This window comes from Bos taurus, chromosome 12, assembly GCF_002263795.3.
Source record: "Bos taurus isolate L1 Dominette 01449 registration number 42190680 breed Hereford chromosome 12, ARS-UCD2.0, whole genome shotgun sequence".
NCBI classification, from domain to species: domain Eukaryota; kingdom Metazoa; phylum Chordata; class Mammalia; order Artiodactyla; family Bovidae; genus Bos; species Bos taurus.
In genome coordinates this window covers 52,854,464-52,872,764 of record NC_037339.1, presented here as the reverse complement: position 1 = coordinate 52,872,764, position 18,301 = coordinate 52,854,464, and the positions used below count along the sequence as shown (strand labels likewise).

The 18,301-nt window shown below is 41.5% G+C and overlaps 1 protein-coding gene across 2 annotated transcripts in view; it reads right to left on the bottom strand.

The window, feature by feature from the left end:
- Positions 1-18,301, bottom strand: part of SLAIN1 (SLAIN motif family member 1) — a 52,637-nt gene that overhangs the window by 20,013 nt on the left and 14,323 nt on the right. For both annotated transcript variants that reach the window (XM_002691900.7, XM_025000142.2), the window contains exon 2: positions 17,131-17,270. In XM_002691900.7, coding sequence (XP_002691946.4) covers positions 17,131-17,270 — 140 coding nt within the window. The remainder of the gene's footprint in view (positions 1-17,130; positions 17,271-18,301) is intronic.

The window sequence follows — 18,301 nt, the reverse complement described above, 5'->3', positions numbered from 1 at the left end:
GGAAAAGAGAAGAGGCTTCAGGAAGGAGCATTTAAGTGTGGGAAAGGGAGAACCAGCAGAGGAGGCAGGAGATGAAGGTGGGTTTTGTGGCCTCTTATCTGTAAATTAAAAGGCAACAAACATGCTGAGAAGGCAGAGGCTGGAATAAAGAATCTGTGAAGGGTAATGACCTGGGACAAGTATGAGCTATCATGTAGGCGAGTCTACACAGCATCTCTCTGGAAGAAAACTAATCTCAATAGGCAGTCCTAAATAGAACACATGACATTAGCAAGTGTCCTCTTCATGATTCTCTAAAGGGCATTTATGTCCTGTTGGGTTAAGACAGTTGGAACTGTGGCGGTTGTATTATTCATAGAAATGTCAGAGTGACCACTTGTTATAAAGAGTAAGGGAAAAAATAAAAACTCTAGTGACTGAAGGTTATTTGCCACTAGGGAATTTGAGAGATCCAGGGTACGATCTTAGTAAGAGGAGTTAGATGGGAGTCTGGAAGGGCTACATGGCTGTGTTCAATGCCAACAAAAGTCAGAGACCACAGCAACAGGTCAACACAAGAACTGGCAAACATTTTCTGTAAAGGGCCAGGCAGTAAGCATTTCAGGCTTTGCCACCATCGGGTCTGTGCTGCAACCACTCAACCCTGCCCACTCTACCAACATGGCATGAAGTCAGCCACAGACAAAACACACATGAGTGACTATGACTATGCACCAACAAAACTTTCTATATACCAAGAGCTGAATTTAATAGAAAATATGGGTCATGAAATACTGTTCTTTTAATTTTTTTCAACCATTTTAAAATGTGAAAGAGGCCATACAAAAACAGGTAGGAGACCAGATATGGCCATAATTTGCCAACCCTTGGACTAATAATACACATACCAGTTTTTTAATATTTCCTTTTATAAATACATAGGATTAATATTCTATCGCAAGGGTATGCCAGAGGTTGAAATATAACAATAATGGCCGATAGCATGCTTCTTCACTGTCATTTTTTCCTAACATGCTGTAGTAAAGACACACAAGACTGAAAGACACTGGACACCAGAGTTCCGGCCTCCATTTTGCCAGATGCTAGTGCTCAGACCTGGAGCAAATCTGTGTAGCATTCTTGTGTTCCTGTGTTCTAATTGGAAGAGAAGGTGTGATCGTAGGAGGGTAACAGGCAGGGCTGTGGCAAGTGTGACAGAAGTCTGCAGCATGTATTCACAAACCACAGAACATTTTTTAAGACTACAGAAAAGGAGAGTTGGACTGTGAAGAAAGCTGAGCGCCAAAGAATTGATGCTTTTGAACTGTGGTGTGGGAGAAGACTCCTGGAGAGTCCCTTGGACTGCAAGGAGATCCAATCAGTCCATTCTAAAGGAGATCGGTTCTGGGTGTTCTTTGGAAGGAATGATGCTAAAGCTGAAACTCCAGTACTTTGGCCACCTCATGCGAAGAGTTGACTCATTGGAAAAGACTCTGATGCTGGGAGGGATTGAGGGCAGAAGGAGAAGGGGACGGCAGAGGATGAGATGGCTGGATGGCATCACTGACTCGATGGACATGAGTTTGAGTGAACTCCAGGAGTTGGTGATGGACAGGGAGGCCTGGCGTGCTGCAATTCATGGAGTCACAAAGAGTCAGACACAACTGAGTGACTGAACTGACTGAACTGACAGAAAAGTGACAGCAAGTTGAAGCGAAGACATTTTATTAAATTCTAAGGGGAAATGTCCTGGAAGCTGGGTGGAAGAAAGGAAGATGCAGAAATGATCCACTTTTCCTAATACTTAGGCAGTTTAGCCTCTCTTCTCAAAATGATGTGTATGCTTTTTACATTATAGCTCATTTAAATGAGTCCCCAGGCTTAATCTTTCCTCAGCTGTTACCAACTCAAACAAAGTAGTGAATCTTGAACCTTCAATGGTTTGACCAGGATAGGTCAACAGTTCTCAATTATTTACCCAAAGACTATCTCAGAGGAAACAAATGTCCCAAATGACACATTTTCTAAGAAATACGGTTTCTTCAAAACCACAGGCTCCTAAATCATATCTCTGACTCTTAAATAATGATGTTCTTTCCCATAGAGTCCCAGAAGGCAGAGGAAAAGGAAGCAAGGAGAGATTAACACACACTCAATCCTTCCTATTTTATTCTTTCTTTTATACAACAGGTAGGCAGCCCTCAGGGCTTCCCAGACGGAGACAGTGGTAAAGAACCCCTCTGCCAGTGCAGGAGATGCAACAGTCGCAGGTTCGATCCCTGGTTTGGGATGATCCCCTGGAGGAAGGCATGGCAACCCACTCCAGTATTCTTGCCTGGAGAATCCCCACGGTCAGAGGAGCCTGGCGGGCCACAGGCCATAGGGTTGTAAAGAGTCAGGCAAGACTGAAACAACTTAGCAAACAGGCAGCCCTCAGTTTTAAGCCAAGCTGAGGAATTCAACTACACAGCCCTTTACTAATACCAGTTACAGGGGGCTCCAGGATCACTGAAGGACGGGCGACACTAACTCTTCTCGTATTGGCAAGAAGCTGTATCCAGACCACAGCATTTTGATCCAAGCCCACAAGTCACTGGGGCAGGAAGAGCTCTGTTTTCACAAACCATCCTCTCCAGAATAAACTTCCTAGGTGATCATATTACAGCTTTATGTATCCACAGTCCGTAGAAATGCTTGGCACACAGATGTACTCAAACGTTTGGACTAAGCTTAAACACAGGGACTAAAAACCATGGGCAAACACAGCATTTCGCAGGTTCACTATTATAAACCGACTGCACAGACAGAGGTGAAGGTTTTCTGGACTTAAGTTAACAGGATGTAAGCACTGCCGACTTGGCTCCCACCTGTGCCAGGCCCCTGGAGTAGTGACATATGGCTTGTGGCTTATCTGATCCACTGTTATTACTTGGTGGACTTCAGTAGCATTAATTTCTCCATGGCCTGATAAACAAGCATACGGAATCTAGGAGGTCCTATTGCTACTCTGAAATAGGTGATCATTAGTGCTCTTTCCCAAAGTAAAGAGGATTCAACTCATATGCATGTGCCAGTGGATTCACAGAAAGATTAAAGAACCAGATGATGAGGTCCTTAATTGGTGTACTCTTACAGGCTACCTAATCAGAGAAAGTTACTCCTCAAACCCAAGTCTCTCCATCTTCCAATTACAGCTAGAAAAACCTACTAGCTTAACTTGAATCTCTTCCGACAAGTTCAGTTCATTCAACCTATGATGACAAATGTAATGATTTAAAATTATGATATGTTTTATACATAAATATAATATATATACCTATGATCCCAGAGCATGCTGATACTCAGTATTTAAACTTCATATTCAGTGTAATAGTTTATAAATAATTTATAAAAACCTGACTGCCACCATTAAGAAACATCTAATGAAAGAGTTCATTTAAGCATATAAATAATACCCAGAAATGGTCAAGAAAGTAACTGCAACATTAGGATTAAGATTTTAAATACATTAGTTCCTTTCAAATACATTTAGTTCCTTGCAAGGAACTAAAAGATGGTGTATATTCCCAAAGATTGGCAGATAAACGTTTAATACTTGTTGAATACGACTTACAAAATTTCACCACGAAGGAGCATTACTTAATATTTATTCCGTAAGGATCAGTTTCATAATCACTCTTAATCTGAACTTCATAGATAAACTAACATTCCTGGTTAAAGGGCTCATCATCACGATTCAGGCATTAGGCCTCTGCTACTTCTCAGACCCTCACCAGTCCCGAGACCACATGCTGAACACTCTTCTCTCGCAGCTACTACTGGGTCCTTCTCCTACTACTGGGTCCTTCTCGGGTCTTCTCTAACCAGGACAATGGTCTACAAGTCAAGCTGGGAAATGAGGGCTGGGAAGAGAAATTCTGTGGATTGTCCACTTGTTTCCACTTAATCACTGGTCAGAACTGAAGATAAGCTGCCAGCTTTAAGTGCACATGGACCAAATCCAGTGTTATCCAGGGCTGGAGTGACCTCTACAGCTTCACAAGTCATCATCATCATCAGACTTGCCATCTGCAATTAACAGGGGAGATTAAAAATAAATCTAAACTTAGTAGTAACTAGACTTCAAAGGCATGTTTAAAAATTCCCTTGTGGAGAAGTCATTTTCCCCCCAGGTCTGACTGCTATGGCTTACATCAAATTTAAGGACAGTGAAGATGGCCACAGAATGTAAGAAGACGGCCTACGTGGAAGTAATAACAGAACCCGCAAAGAACAAGGGAAAAGAGTGACTTAAGGCTCTATCAGTGATGCAATGGTGTCATGTGGACTGCACACAGCTGTTCTCAATTTTGACAAGAGCCAAGTCATGACAGCTGGTCAGAACAACTCAAGTTCTACACGGCAGTGATAAGACAGGGAAGATGTTACAGATTCTGAGGCTATGAAGAAACAAGCTACATGACCTCATGTCAGTATAGTGGGTTCCCCCCAACCAACACTAAGGACAGACTGCAAAGAAAGTGTTAGTGGCTCAGTCTTGTCTGACGCTTTGTGATCCTATGGACTGTCAGCCCACCAGGCTCCTCTATCCATGGAATTCTCCAGGTAAGAATACCAGAGTGGGTAGCCTTTCCCTTCTCCACAGGATCTTCCCCACCCAGGTCTCCTGAACTGCAGGTGGACTCTTGACCACTGAGGCACCTGGGAAGCCCGGATAACCGGTACGGGTCTTTCTGCCCAAGAACACATACAGTGTGCTAAGAATCCAAGCCCAGGAGGCCAAGAGACAGCACGCAGAAGTTCCTAAAGAGAAGAGTGCTAGAAATGGATTCTGGACCATCCTGCCTGTCTAGTATCTCATGAGCTGGGGTACTCTTCTGTCAGGAAGGGACACAATATATGTGGCCGACATTCCAGTGGCAGAAAAGGCCTCTGACCTACTAATCTGGAGTGGTGGTAGAAAGTACACCTAAACAGCCAAGTTTTAACAAAGCAGAAACATTTTTCGGCCCTAAAACTAAACACCTCCATGATTTTATTAAAATATCTCCATGGAGAAGAACATTAAAATATACATAAAAGTAAAAAACAGCCAGATCCCTTTTCCAGGAGTGTTGCTTTGGAATTCGCAACAGCTATGTAATTCACATGTAAGTGCAACTTTAAGTAGACAAACCACCAGCTCGCTTGTACCTGACTCCCTGCAGTGAGAAGTTTCGACATTTAGGGCATGCTCACCCTCTCCAACCTTCTGTCCGCAGATTTGATGGTTCTATCTCAATTTTGTCAAGGTTTCCTGTGAATTCGTTCTGTGCTAAACCTGCTTTAAGGTGACCACTGGCTGTTAAGCCACATAAATGTGGCATTTCAGTGTTTTCGTGTAGTAAGTACCATTAACTGGAGAACTGAGCATTGTGAAAGGACCAAAAAAAAAAAATCAAAAAGAGAACTAACTGTTTGGCACTAGACCCGAACATCACCAGCCTGCAGAGCCAACTCGTTTTCTTATATTCCTTGCCTTCTCCTAGGTCATCTCAGTGGCCAATGTTTTTGAGACCTGATGCATCTTTTTCCTGTTACTTTTTCCATCATGAAAATAAGAGGCATAAAGTAAAATTTTCTAAGTCTTCACAGATCCAAAAACTTCTTCCACTTGTCTCCATAACTTATTATTTGCCTGGGTACAAAATTACAGTTTGAAATGAACTTTCCCTCAAAACTTTAAAGATAGTATTTCCCATCTTGCACCCAATATTAAATACTTAAGCAATGTCTAAGGTCTACTAATGTTGAAGAGAACTTATTTCTTTCTTAGCACATTTTTAGGATTTTCTCCTTAACCCTGGAAAATCTGAATTAAATCAGGATATCAAGGTCTTTTTTCACCTAGCCTAGTGTATGCTGAGGGCTTGTCTTTTTTCAGCTCAAAGAAAATTTATTCCGTTATTTACTGATTCTTTCTTCCTTTAAACTATCTGTTCCTGTTTCTACAACTGTTAAAGATAAGAGATTCTGAGTCTGTCCTCCAAGTGCCCTCAGTTCAGTCGCTGAGTCATGTCCAACTCTTTGCAACCCCATGAACTGCAGCACGCCAGGCCTCCCTGTCCATCACCAACTCCCAGAGTTTAACCAAACTCATGTCCAACGAGTCGGTGATGCCATCCAGCCATCTCATCCTCTGTCATCCCTTTCTCCTCTTGTAACTTCTCTCAATTTTCTCTTCTGGGGAGATTCCTTTGCCTAATTCAGAGAAGTGGCTTGGTTCTTAGCCCTCTCCATTTTTACTTCAGTACTTTCAAGAAGTTAAAAATGGCTAAAAATAGTAATACTTTGACCACTGCTCTTCTGAGCAAGCTGTTCTTGTTTGAAAACTGTATTACCCTCCTGAATTGGAACACACTGATCTCTCAATTCCCATAGTTACGTTCTTCTTACAAGTAATTGATCTATTTTGTTCATGCTCTTAAGTTTTCTCAAACCACAAGTGAGACTTGATTGCTGGTTCATTATTTATGAATAAAGACTAAGTTCATCTGAACAGGTAACTAGCATGAGTTTCTTCTGCACTAGTATAGGTATTACCCCAAGCTGCCTCTAAGAAAACGGACGACAGCCACTACGTAAAGAGGTGGCCTGTTCCATAAGCATGCTCCCCACAGGTGCCTGGACGTAGAGCAGCAGAGGGGCTGAGATTCCCAACCACACAAAGGAAAGGTCTCTCTCTCTCAGGGGAGGAAGGCGGTAGGCTTTCAGAGTTCCTCTAATACTCCTCCTGCCCGCTTCCTGAGTCTAACATGGACACCTGGCGTCGCCTCGAGCTCTGCTTCTCAATCAGATCTCTCTGCTTCCTGTAAGCATACATACCTGGTTTTACCCTGATGATGAGACACCCCACCAACTTGTGGTCATCAGCTTCAGCACACACTAGCAACTCATACTGCGCGAGTATCCTTTTCCTGATTCCACTTCATTATCCAAAAAATGCAATGAAAACGGAAGATCACACACGGTCACACTGCATGTGCATACTTACACATGTGTATGAACACACAAGCACACACAAGATGACTAAAACCTGACTGTCATACAATTTACACTTTTAAAGTCACCCCAGTTCACGAACTACAGTCTTACAGCTGTAAGAAGTGGAAAAATACTAAACTCACAAGTGTTCAACACACAGTGACAGGGGCTCCAAAGTCAAGCACACGACACGTGCCATTGCACACCAGTGTAAAGCGCCATGCATTCGAAATACACGAGCCTGTCAACGCCGTGTCTTTTCAAAGTAAATTAAGCACAATGATGTGTGTGGCCACATTTTAAACTCCTGCCTCTCAAAGGAGGCCACACAAGAAATTCAGGATGTTAATGAGAGAAGCAGGAGGAAAACATTTTTAAGTTTAAGCTGCAGGGACGGGGGGCCTGGTATGCTGTAGTGCACGGGGTCACAAAGAATCAGACAACTCAGTGACTGAACAAGTTAAAGAATTATCTGAAGAAAATGCTAAAGCCTAACTTCAACATGCCAAAGAATTTCTAAAATCGCTATTTCAACTTTCCAAATCTCGCCAGATTTCATAAAACGCTCAGTCGTGTAAGCCAACTCAGACAATACCTTGAGGCTTTCCTGTCCAGTCACGCCACTCCTTTGCCTAAACTATTCAAACGCTTCCCGACCATCTCGAGAGAGTCCAGAGTCCTCTACCCTAGTCTCTTGAGTCACTCAGCTCACATTTTCTCTCTTCACTTCCCTGCGCTCCACTCCCACCACGATGGTCTGCCAGCACCTCTTACATCACGAGCCTCGTCCGGTCTCAGGGCCTTCCTACAGCAGCTCTTGTGGTCTGGGCTGCTCCCTGCCCTCCTCCCCCACTATCACCAGCCGAACTTTTGCTGAGGCTTTGACATGTCACATCCCCAGGAAAGCATTTCCCGGCCACACCCCCTCAGGCCCCTGAACATCATGATGCTTGTTTTAAGGCAGGGGCCCCCAGCCTCTGGGATCTAACACCTGATGATCTGAGGTGGGGCTGATTACAGAAATCCAGTGCACAATAAATGCCATGTGCTTGAATCACCCCAAAACGCCCCCACCCCGGTCTGCGGAAAAACTGTCTTCCATGACACCAGTCCCTGGTGCCAAAAGGGATGGGGAACAATGGTTAAGGGAAAGGAAAAAAAGAGAACGAGAGCTGCTATCGGTGTCCGCCGTTCCTTGTACAGGACACATCTCCAAAGGCCAGGTGGAAAGCTCATCCCACTACTGCACCCTCAGCCCTCAGCACTGCGCCTGCACTGAGCAAGTGCTCCATACATTTAGTTCACGATTCAGCATCTGAATCATCTCTGATCAAGGCCTAGTGTCTCAGGAAAGATGTCTACAAATTCTTGCAGAAATTGACTGTTTTGTAGCGGTTCCAGGGCTTCCCTGATGGCTCAGTGGGTAAAGAATCCGTCTTCGATGCGAAAGATGCAGGTTCCATCCGAGGCAGGGAAGATCCCCTGGAGGAGGAAATGGCAACCCACTCCAGTATTCTCCCCATGGACAGAAGAGCCTGGTGGGCTACAGTTCATGGGGTCGCAAAGAGTTAGACACAAAGGAGTGACTAAACACACAGAGGCCCCAAGAAGCAAGTATGAGCACCTACCGAAAGAAAATTCTACTGCCATAAAGACAAGTGCCATCAATCATCAGAGCTGCGTGAAAAGCAGTAAACAACTGCTTTGGGAGAATCTGTTTTATTTTTTCTCATTAGGGTAGATAACAAAATAGCATATCAATTATGTCTCCTTTATAACAAATGTTATGTACTGTCATATAACTTAATGCTTATTTTAATAAATAAGCTTATTTCTAATCATGGTAGAAATATAAAACAAAACTAAACCAAACAGAAACACATGCATAATTGGCAATTAAAAGCAAGGGTGATTGTTTGGGAATATCTGGCAAATAACATATATAAAGGATGGAGATATATATATATATATATATATATATATATGCTGGATATAAAGGGATGGAAAGTTAATTTCACGGGAACACAGTCCCTATTAGTGTGTTACTTCCTGTACTCAACATCCTTCCCGATAATGAGGCACACACACTGGAGCTATCCTGAGTCCCAAAGTAAAGCGAGGCTGTGATGGAAGCACACGGCCATGACAATGCAGCTTCGATTTCCAGCACACAGAGATAAGGGCAAATGTCAAGAGACCCTGTCTCCATAGAAACATTTTAGTGTGATTCCAGATTACTTCTCCAACAAGAAAGGGAACCCTTTACGAAGCTTACCTAAAATGAACCATATGGACTCAGTTTTAATTTTGTGTTCTGAATCTGACAGAGCACCTCAAGACTGGAAACACGAGCTGATGGAGATACCATCTCAGGCCCACGCAAGGAGAAACTGGACAGGCTCCGGGTGACAGACACTCGATAAGGTTCTTAACGTCTCAGTTCAATTTGTGTGGCTTTTGCTAATGAAAAAGGCCACCTTCAGAGCACTGGGTTAGCTGACAACTTCCTTCTTCACTGGCTAAATTTAGAGAGAAACACTCCATCATAACAACTGAGACAAGAATGGGAACTGATGTCATATGAAGATAAGAGGAAAAGCTCCATAAAGAAGCAATATCTCTTCACTCTTCACATTTGCTTAGGACATCTTCCCAGGGGAAATGAGAGACAGTCACAGGGAAACATGACCCAAGATGGCTAGGTGTGCAGGGTGACACTGTTGGTGAAAACTAAACCCATGCTCCTCAAGTGTGACCTGTCCTGATTCAATAGCTATGGACATTCAAGAATCTTAAGGCAAGATAAGCTTTTATTAACTGGCCCCAAATTAACTGAGCCACATTATTGGGTGTTTCATATTACTTAGATAAACTTTTTGATCGTTACTTGGTTATTTAACGTCCCAGTCTCACGACACAGACTTAACAAAAGACTCTAGATTAGCCTTATTTCAGTTTAGGATATCATGCAAGTTAATGCTACCCATGAAAGTTCTATGGTATTTGTTATTTATATTCTAAGGGGTGGGGGAAGTGGGCAAGAATGGAGACAAGTATGTCAGAAACGGAAGAGAGATCTAAGAAGAAAAGGAACAGACTCAAGAGGTCCTCTTGAATTTTCTATTACTGAATAAACTATACTTGTAAAACTTCCATTTGAGACCCCTAGCTGTACCAAGTATCTTTATTTATAGGTAGAGAAAACAGTCTCACCCCCCAAAGGAGAAAAAAAAAACCACTATTCATTGTCTATAAATAGCCAAACTAAGAGGATTCCCTGTAGTTTTTGGTTCAGTCTCTAAAGAAAGAACTACATATTAGGAATGTGTCCATTTATTTATATAGCACTTCCCATTTTTCATATTAAGTTCACATTCAACATTTCCTGAAATCTAACAGCCCTGTGAAATCTGTTAGATGGCCCCATTTATAAGCAAGACCCTGGAAACACGTGGCATGCCTGACTACAGAGTTAGGTAGGGCTGATGCACTACATCTACTAGATCAAAACCTCGTCCACTACATCCCTTCATTCAACCATTAACGTGTCTATATGTCAGGTCCCCTTCTACAGTTGGTAAGATCAACAGAACAGAGTCCTGTCCTCGGGCAATTTAGATACAACCCTGGTCTCACAGATGGTCAGCGATGTTTGTTACGTGAAGATGCTGATGGTTCAAGGGAGAGAAAGGAAGTCTAAACAAAAAGAAAACACTTTATGACTGAATTACTTGAAACTTCTAAAATACATTACTCCATTTGACCATGCATGCTATTTTATAAATAAAGTTTAAGTTAAAACTATAATTTCTGATGCCAGTTAATTAGCTGTAATAATTAGCTATAAATTACTCCAATAAGAATTCTTCAGTATGGAGGATTAATTATGATTTCTTCTCTATTATCTTACAATACCACCCTAGAACTGCAGCTAACCCAAGTCTAAATCCACATGGAGAATAGGAGAGGACATATTATCAGACTAAGAAGAATCATTTTGTTTAGAAATTAAAAAACCAGATAAACATTAGGTGATGGACCCAGTTGGGTTTCAACATTCTGACGGTCCACAGTGGAGGATAAATGAACAAGGGCCTGGAAAAGCTCTGAAACTGAAGGTAAGGGTCCCAGAGGGTACGGCATTCTACCCTACCCTACCCTACCCACAGGGAGACTGGTAGCAGACACAAGATGACTGATGCAAAGTGTATGGGAAAAGCATTAAAACCCTTGGGCTCCCTTTCTGGCTCATGCAGCTGCTCCTCTCCTGCTTTCTCAGAGACAGGTTTGATCACTTAAAACTGAAACACAAAGCTGCTAGATTTACAATACTTCACACAAATAAGGGTGCCTTACGAAAAGACGGGGGGATCAAGAGACTATCTGTAAACTAGCTTGTAAACTCCATGAGGACAGACTTCAAATATGATATGGGCACTTCTGGATCCCCATCACCTAAAACGGTGCTCAACACAAACCAGGTCCATAATAAATACTTGGCAAGACTTCAGCAGATGCACTTTTTAAATCTTCAAGAAAGCAGAATACGTCCCCCCCAAAAATATCAAGAGTAAAAAAAAGGAGAGAAAAATATAAAATCTGAACACCAGTCTAAGAAATTCAGTATCTGACTAAAGGAGTAGCTAGAAAGAAAGAACAGAGAAAACTGGAGGGGAAGGGCGATTACAAAGAAGCAATGCATGAAATTTTGCAGAGCTGAAGTTTCCAGATTAGAACAGACCACTGTCTAGCACCAAAAAAAAAAAAAAAAAAAACAGCAATTTCAAAATACCAGGAAGAAAAGATTCTAAAATATCCAGTGTATTTTAAGCAGAGAGATCAAAAATGAGAACGGTATAGGACTTTGACAGCAATCCTCAAGCTAAAACATAATGTAACACTACCTTCTCAACTGTTGGAAATGGTTTCAAACCAAGAAATCTAAATGCAGCCCAAAGAACAAAGTGTAAAAGACAGGTACAACAGAGTCATTTTCAGACATACAACATTCTCGGCGTTTACCTCCCACATATCCTCTTTCCTCTCCTGCTCCCCACAAAAAGCAACAGCAGAATACACTTCACTAAACTGGGAGACTTCACTAGAAGTCTCCACTATTAGCAATGTGATGCAGAAGACACAATGCGGAATTCCCAGGATGAGGGCAAAGGAAGTCCCACCATGATAGATGTACACAGGCCTACAGAGAACAGGTAAGGCTGCGGGGACAACAAGGGCACTACCTGGAGGAAGAGTTAAACCTCATGAAAACCCTTGGTCGGAGTCCACATCTAACCGCACTGTGAAGGTTTCATTTGGAGAGTCCGAGGATAAATTAATGACAAAGGTCACTAACTCTAGGAAAAACAAAGTTAAATAAAACAAAAAAGAAACAATGATAAAATATTGCATGGCTTAGATATGACTCTTGCTATCATAATCAGTACTGACGTATCCCAAGATTGGTAAAAGCTACATGGGAGAATATGCCGAGAAAAGAAATAGCTGGGGAGGGGGAGAGGTGGGAGTTAACAATGAAACCGTCACCACTCAAAGTAGAAAGCCAACCGATATTGACTAAATTGGATAACTCAAGCAATAGCCATAAAAGCATGGAATTTAAAAGAGGGTAGACAACAAAACCAGAAGAGCTTTCAAGAAACTGCATCTGGGTAATAAAACGGGCACGGGACAATGTGGTGGGAACTTACTATTTTCCCTATTACGTCCAGAGGACTAATACTAAACTATAGACGTATTGTGCTATATAACATATTAACCTTCAAACACTGTTTTTAATCCATTGGACCACCTATTCTAATCCATTTCTTATCTCATAATGGGATTATGGATCATGGATCTTTGGAACAAAAGCATTTAATGTCACAGCCAAAGAGGATTTAGATTTATATACAAATTTAGTAAAAGACTAATTTTGGATTTGAAAAGCTAGTTCTCTGCTCAAATACCTTCATATGAAAGTTAAATTACACTATGAATAAAACTGTAATTCTTGTCCTCCTGACCTCACAATTCTGCCTGAGCCCCTTGCCAATGAAATGAAAACTAGATAATAAGGCACTAGATAAAATCTAGATAAAATATCTAGAGTAAAAAACTAGATGAAAAACTAGATAATAAATCTAAAATCTCAAAAATAACCACCAATTAGGATTAATTTTTCAGCTATAATATGTTACATTGTGTTAAATCACCTTGTGTGCAAGTGAACTAAAGCAGGGGTCGGCAAACCTATGACCTGGGGGGCCCAAATCCTTCCTGCTTCTTTGTAGAGTACCACCAACTATGAATATTTTTAACCATTAAAAATGGTAAAAAGCAAAAATTTAAAAAACAGTGTATTTCTTGACACATGAAAAAAAAATCCCATGGAAACTCAATTCTCTGTCCACAGCCTTGTCCACTAATGTTTATATATACAGCTGTTTTCTAGGGATGGCAGAATTGGATGGCCCACAAAGCCTAAAATATTTCCTGTCTGATCTCTTTCATATTGTTGATCCTTGAACTTAAAGGATTCTAACTGAATTTTAATTTCAAATGAAACTGAGCCAAATGCATAGATGAAAACATACACAAAAGAAGTCCTTGAATCAGAGGTGTCGGAATAAGGAAACTTAAGGATACAACCCTTGAAAGAGGAAAGCCCAGGGAGTTTGCTGATCTGCTTAGGGCCATTCAGGGAAATGAGACCAGAATCAAGAGCAGAGTCTTGGCCATAATCTTACACATGCATCTGTCACCAAAGTTTTAACCCTAAGAAAAAGAAATGCAAAAAGCCAAAATGGTTGTCTGAGGAGGCCTTACAAATAGCTGTGAAAAGAAGAGAAGCGAAAGAAAGGGGAAAAGGAAAGATATCCATTTGAATGCAAATTTCAAAGAATAGCAAGGAGAGATAGTAAAGCCTTCCTCAGTGATCAATGCAAAGAAACAGAGGAAAACAACAGAATATGAAAGACTAGAGATCTCTTCAAGCATATTAGAGATACCAAGGGAACATTTCATGCAAAGATGGGCTCAATAAAGGACAGAAATGGTATGGACCTAACAGAAGCAGAAGATATTAAGAAAAGGTGGCAAGAATACACAGAAGAACTAGACAACAAAGATCTTCACCACCCAGATAATCATGAAGGTATGATCACTCACCTAGAGCCAAACATCCTGGAATGTGAAGTCAAGCATCATTACAAACAAAGCTAGTGGAGGTGATGGAATTCCAGTTGAGCTATTTCAAATCCTAAAAGATGATGCTGTGAAAGTGCTGCACTCAATATGCCAGCAAATTTGGAAAATGCAGCAGTGGCTACAGGACTGGAAAAGGTCAGTTTTCATTCCAATCCCAAAGAAAGGCAATGCCAAAGAATGTTCAAACTACCACACAACTGCACTCATCTCACATGGTAGCAAAGTAATGCTCAAAATTCTCCAAGCCAGGCTTCAACAGTATATGAACCATGAACTTCCAGATGTTCAAGCTGGATTTAGAAAAGGCAGAGGAACCAGAGATAAAATCGCCAACATCCACCAGATCATCAAAAAAGCAAGAGAGGTCCAGAAAAACATCTACTTCTGCTTTACTGACTACGCCAAAGCGTTTGACTGTGTGGATCACAACAAACTGTGGGAAATTCTTCAAGAGATGGGAATACCAGACCACCTGACCTGCCTCCTGAGAAATGGGTATGCAGGTCAAGAAGCAACAGTTAGAACTGGGCATGGAACAACAGACTGGTTCCAAATCAGGCAAGGAGTACGTCAAGGCTATATACTGTCACTCTGCTTATTTAACTTATATGCAGAGTACATCATGCGAAATGCTGGGCTGGATGAAGCATAAGCTGGAATCAAGATTTCTGGGAGAAACATCAATAACCTCAGATCTGCAGATGACACCACCCTAATAGCAAAAAGTGAAGAGGAACTAAAAAGTCTCTTGATGAAAGTGAAAGAGAAGAGTGAAAAAGCTGGCTTAAAGCTCAACATTCAGAAAACTAAGATCATGATCACTCAAATAGACGGGGAAATGATGAAAACAGTGACAGACTTTATTTTCTTTTTCTCCAAAATCACTGCAGATGGTGACTGCAGCCATGAAATTAAAAGACGCTTGCTCCTTGCAAGAAAAGATATGACCAACCTAGACAACATATTAAAAAGCAGAGACATTACTTGGCCAACAAAGGTCCATCTAGTCAAAGCTATGGTTTTTCCAGTAGTCGTGTATGGATATAAGAGTTGGACTATAAAGAAAGCTGAGCACTGAAGAATTGATGCTTTTGAACTGTGGTGTTGAAGAAGAGTCTTGAGAGTCCCTTGGACTGCAAGGAGATCCAACCAGTCAATACTAAAGGAAATCAGTCCTGAATACTCACTGGAAGGACTGATGCTGAAGCTGAAACTCCAATACTTTGGCCACCTGATGCAAAGAACTGACTCACTGGAAAAGACCCTGATGGTGGGAAACATTGAAGCCGGGAGGAGAAGGGAACGACAGAGGATGATATGGTTGGATGGCATCACCGACTCGATGGACATGAGTTTGAGTAAGCTCCCAGAGTTGGTGATGGACAGGGAAGCCTGGCATGCCACAGTCTATGGGGTGACAAAGAGTCGGACACGACTGAGCAACTGAACTGAAATCCTTTGTTCCTACTCCACTCTTCAAACTTTCCATTACTACATCACTTATTTCGTTTCAGTTAAAATGCTAGTAAAACTTGCTGATTTCTAATTTGGCCTTCCCCACAGGTGGCTCAGTGGTAAAGAATCTACCTGCCAATGCAGGAGACTCGGGTTCAATCCCTGGTTTGGAAAGATCCCCTGGAGGAGAAAACAGCAACCCACTCCAGTATTCTTGCCTGGAGAACCCCATGGACAGAGGAGCCTTAGCGGGCTACATTTCATGGGGTCACAAACAGTAGGACATGACTGAACGTGATACATTTAAAACGGACGTCTGCCCCCATTTTCTGTTAACTCTGCCAGTAAAGCAGTATGGAATACTACTTAAGACCAGCCTTCAGTGTCAGGGAGACCCAGGCCCTGGCTCTGCTTCCAAAGACCACTGTGTCCTCATTAATAAACTTCTCTAACCATCCCTGTTCTCACGCCTAAAAGTGAGTGGAGTCACTGCCTCAGATAAACACAGTTAGAACACAATGAAAGACATCAAGAACTTAATGTTCTGACTGTCTGAATTAAGAGCTCGAGAATTAAGAGCTATCTTATCATGTCCACATTTTATAAGCATTTGTTACCCTTCAAGAGTTTGATAGGCCATGTTCTCAAACCTCAACGTGCTTAGGAATTGCACTGGTGACCTTGTCAATGTAGATTCTCTTGGCCCTACTCCCAACTACTCTGATTCTTTCATCTGGAGGGTTAAGATTAACGCTTAACCCCGTTTTCAAGCTCCAGTGTGATCTGGACATGAGTGATCCATGGAATAAAGTGTTCCTCAATAATGAAACAGATACCAAGAGCATAGGAAACAAGCAAAAGTCTCAGCAATCACAGCCTTAAGTACTAGCCTGCTTTATCAAAATAGCCAAGAGCTGAGTACTGCTCAGTCCTTTTGCTTTCTCTTTCCCTGCTACAACTATCCTGATTTTTTTTTTTTAACGTATGCTGGGCTCCGTAATTAATGTTACATAGAATATGAAGACTATCTCGTAGTTTATAAAAGTTAAGACTTCCAGTTAACACATCCAAGTAAACATTTAGGGAACTCAAAGGGTCTGTACCCAGATCCCAGTGGAACCCCAGTTTGCTATCTTGGAATTCAACCACACAATCTTATAACCATCCGAGGAGAATGTAAGACTGATCCATTTTATTTAGTGGTATGTTTGTAAACACAGAAAAAAAAAATAGAAAAATATGTATTCCTACAACACTAAAAGGAGCTGAAAACATGACTGAAAACAAGCACAGAACTAAATATATTCTACACTGAGAAACCCTCTTGTGTAAACATGTGAAGTGAATTGCATGCAACACCCGCCCCTCAGGGTAAGGTGTTTCAGTGTCTACTCCAAAACCAGCAACAAGACCCAGTGGACAGTGGCGGGAGTTTGAGGAGGTGGGTAGACGGGTCGCGGTTACCTTGCTCCAGTCTAAAGCACAGGGAACGCCTTGCTGCTTCCATCTCCGGAGTCGGGTTATCTAGGACATGTCTACACCACTGCAAAGGACTCAGGGATTTCTCTGATGACGGGAATGTCTTTGAAGAGCCAACGTACAACCTTAAAAAAAGAAATCTGCATTATAGGGATTATATAGCTATATAGAGATTACCTCTCTTCTACTTGAGAAAACAACATGTATTTAACAGTTTCTATAACTTAACATTTAATTATTTCAAAATATCAAAGTTATTTTTAATAGACAAACATCCCCGAGTAGAAGATGACACCTTCTGTAGCTTGGTGGCAAGGAGGACTTCAAAAAACTACGGAATATTGTCTCAGCGGGTCAGAGATCTGGGGCTTTTGTTACTGAACTGACCTCAAAGGGGCCACCATGATGATTTGACCAGCTCACTTGTATTTCTGGAAATGAACATTTTCATCTCATCTCTTTGATGACAGCATTTTCTGTGACCTTGGGGTCACGCATATAAACATGATGTGGCAAACAAGGCAAATTTGACTTGCATTTTAAAAAATAAGTCTAAAAACAAATGAAAGTCAGCTATGTGTTGATTCTCTCAACCCTTAAATATATCAGGTATGTCCCCTGTCTCAGATCTATACTAAATTTGGTAGGTCCTTACATCTCAATTAAAACCTGACTGCTTTCAAAAATTTGTTTTGGGAAGAGCTCACTCCAGCACCCACACTATTACACAGAAGTGGGCAGGATAACCACCCCAGAGCCACTCAAGTCATAACATGGATTTTTCTCTCCTGGTACATTTTAGAATATTTTCTAGTGATAGGGCAATACAAAAAGCTTTATCTTCAGGCTTAACCAGCAGTTGACTAAAAAAAGGAAGAAAGAAAATTACAATCACAGGCTCCAGTAATTGACCTTGCTATATAAAGCTGCATTCTAATTACAAATCTCATTAAAGTAAAACTCTTTCAAGCAAAGTTACCATGATTCCAATGCGGTGGTATTCCTGAAATAACATACTTTGTTATTCACTCTTTTATGTTACAGTCTGGTCCACCACCTATTAGAGTAATTTATCCCAGATGGTTGCGGAATGTACTATTTAGCAAATTACCCTTATAGTTCACGGTTGGCAAGCTTTTTTCTATAAAGGACCAGC